This window comes from Penaeus vannamei, chromosome 20 (assembly GCF_042767895.1).
Source record: "Penaeus vannamei isolate JL-2024 chromosome 20, ASM4276789v1, whole genome shotgun sequence".
NCBI classification, from domain to species: domain Eukaryota; kingdom Metazoa; phylum Arthropoda; class Malacostraca; order Decapoda; family Penaeidae; genus Penaeus; species Penaeus vannamei.
Window position 1 is genome coordinate 15,349,707 of NC_091568.1, and position 2,500 is coordinate 15,352,206.

Genomic DNA, 2,500 nt, shown 5'->3' on the forward strand with positions numbered 1-2,500 from the left:
GCGCAGTCGACGGGCCTATCGGTGTTTGAATTCATGTTTTCAAGCGATTTTATGATCATTGTGGCTATAGATTGGTTAATGTATCTGTTTTAGATATTGAAATAAAAATATTGCAGAATAGGCCTATGAGCGTATGGTTCAGAAATTTAGCTGGTTTTACGTCATAAAAAAATGATTCATCTTTTTCTGATCTTTTTATGCTTACCTCGATTGAAGAAATGGCTCGAGAGGAGACTCTGTTGTCCTGTGAAATAAACACGGTTAGTACACTATATCTCGCTAAATATTCTTTGCCATGTTCAAACCTATGCACACGTGATAAATCGATTCCAATTTGCAATATGTATTTCCTTCCCTATAACTCTACCAGGTCATCTGTTCACTTACTCTGTTCTGGTCATCGCCTGTCTGGCTCTCGTGTTTTCCTCAACAACGTGACGCTCCTCGGCCTTCTCTTGTTTGATCTACGAGAACGTATACCGAGTCAATAACACAATTTTCAGGTTAAACATTCATACATTATCAGATTACAATATGAAAAAAAAATCATAGGACGCAGGATAAAAAAAATAAGTTCATAGAACATCCAAAATCTCACACAGTCTAAGAAAATCATAAAAGAATTTACCCTTCCGTCGGCTGGTTGACGGCGCGATCCGGCAGCCATTTGCAGGGCGACGGACGCAAGGAGGAAGGCCCACGCGGTTCTCATCGTGCTCGCGGGTTGGAAGCCTGATTGAAAAGATAAATATGCTGAGATTCATTTGGGTGAGCGTGTGTGTGTGTGTGTGTGTGTGTGTGTGTGTGTGTGTGTGTGTGTGTGTGTGTGTGTGTGTGTGTGTGTGTGTGTGTGTGTGTGTGTGTGTGTGTGTGTGTGTGTGTGTGTGTGTGAAAGAGAGAGAGAGATTACGAGGACCATTTCACTTCGGAATCCTGTACACCCTACTTGGGAATCTCCTACTTGGAAAAAAAACGGAAATCCTCAACTAAATCTTTGGAAATCCGGAAATTCCCAGGAAATCCCAAGAATCCTAAACTCTGGCAAATGTTCCTTTCGCAGCAATCTTTTACATGATCTTGTTAACAGTAAAGAAAGGTGTCTAAGAACTCGGTGAAAAGCGTCACAACCTTCGCCAAACACCTGAGCAGTTGGAGGTCAAGGTGCTAAGTATAGGCCGATGTACAAGAACTCCGTAGTTGCCATTGCGTTCGACTGATAAACACAACGTCGATCAGACGCAGAATTCAACGCAGAGTGTGTGTGTGTGTATATATATATTTATATATATATATATATATATATATATAAATATATATATATACGTATATATATATATATATATATATATATATATATATATATATATACATACATACATACACACACACACACACACACACACACACACACACACACACACACACACACACACGCACACACACACACACACACACACACACACACATATATATATATATATAAATATATATATATATTCATATATATATATATGTATATATATGTATATATATATATATATATATATATATATATATATATATATATATATATATATATATATATATATATACGTTTTCTTTTCTTAAACGAGAAGAAAGATAAATGTCCGTTATGGGAGGAATGGTAATTGGTCGATTAGAATGGTAAGATGATAACACAAGATAACTGTAACACAATATTGTTGGTTATAAATTTGATGTAGCTAAATTTCCATGCTTTCTACTTTTTTTGGAATCTAGTATGTAACAGATTACAAGTAAACCCATTCACAGTAAAGTGAGATTTGACCTTTTTTTTAAGTTCTAGAAAAATCCACTCACAGAAACTTTTCCTCATCTTAGAATTCCTATCTTTTCCAGGGCTTATAGTTTCTCCCCCTTTAAAGTTGAAGTTACATTCCAGTAATATAAAAGACGAGATATTACAGCCAACCAAAGAAATCTGGAGTATGGAAAACTTGGAGTATGGAAAACGCACATTACCTCAGCGAAGGAAAATTTGATAATCTGAGCGACAAGATAGCAAAACAAGCGACCAGATGTTTAGAGGAGACTGTACCCGTCTATGCTGTGCAACCTGTTTTTATACCTCTATATACCTCCTCTGGTAATTTCTCTAATGAAGTATACTGTTCTACTTAGCCTTATGCAGTATCTTCCGTGTCGCTAATTAAGAGTATTCAGGAAATTGTGTTTGTTAGATATGCATATTTGCTTGCTATAATTCATGTACCTTGAATATAACTTTCCTAGTTTGCGGACTTCATGAACTCAAAGCAAATTTTCCTTTGAGCTACATTTTTTTTATATATAAAACTGCAAAGACATGACACGATTTTTTTTTTTTATAAAACTGCAAAGACATGACACGAATTTTTGATAAAACTGCAAAGACATGACACGATTTTTTTATATAAAACTGCAAAGACATGACACGAATTTTTGATAAAACTGCAAAGACATGACACGAATTTTTGAT

At 35.6% G+C, this 2,500-nt stretch overlaps 1 protein-coding gene across 1 annotated transcript in view; it reads right to left on the reverse strand.

Moving 5' to 3' along the window:
- LOC113806222 (ficolin-1) overlaps window positions 1-2,105 on the reverse strand; it is a 3,831-nt gene extending 1,726 nt beyond the window's left edge. Inside the window, exons 1-5 of the mRNA XM_027357345.2 lie at window positions 2,005-2,105; window positions 629-732; window positions 388-464; window positions 206-244; window positions 1-15 (exon numbers count right to left, since the gene is read on the reverse strand). The exon at window positions 1-15 is cut by the window's left edge and continues 57 nt beyond it. Coding sequence (XP_027213146.2) covers window positions 1-15; window positions 206-244; window positions 388-464; window positions 629-712 — 215 coding nt within the window. The 5' untranslated portion in view covers window positions 713-732; window positions 2,005-2,105. The remainder of the gene's footprint in view (window positions 16-205; window positions 245-387; window positions 465-628; window positions 733-2,004) is intronic.
- Window positions 2,106-2,500: the final 395 nt, after the last annotated feature.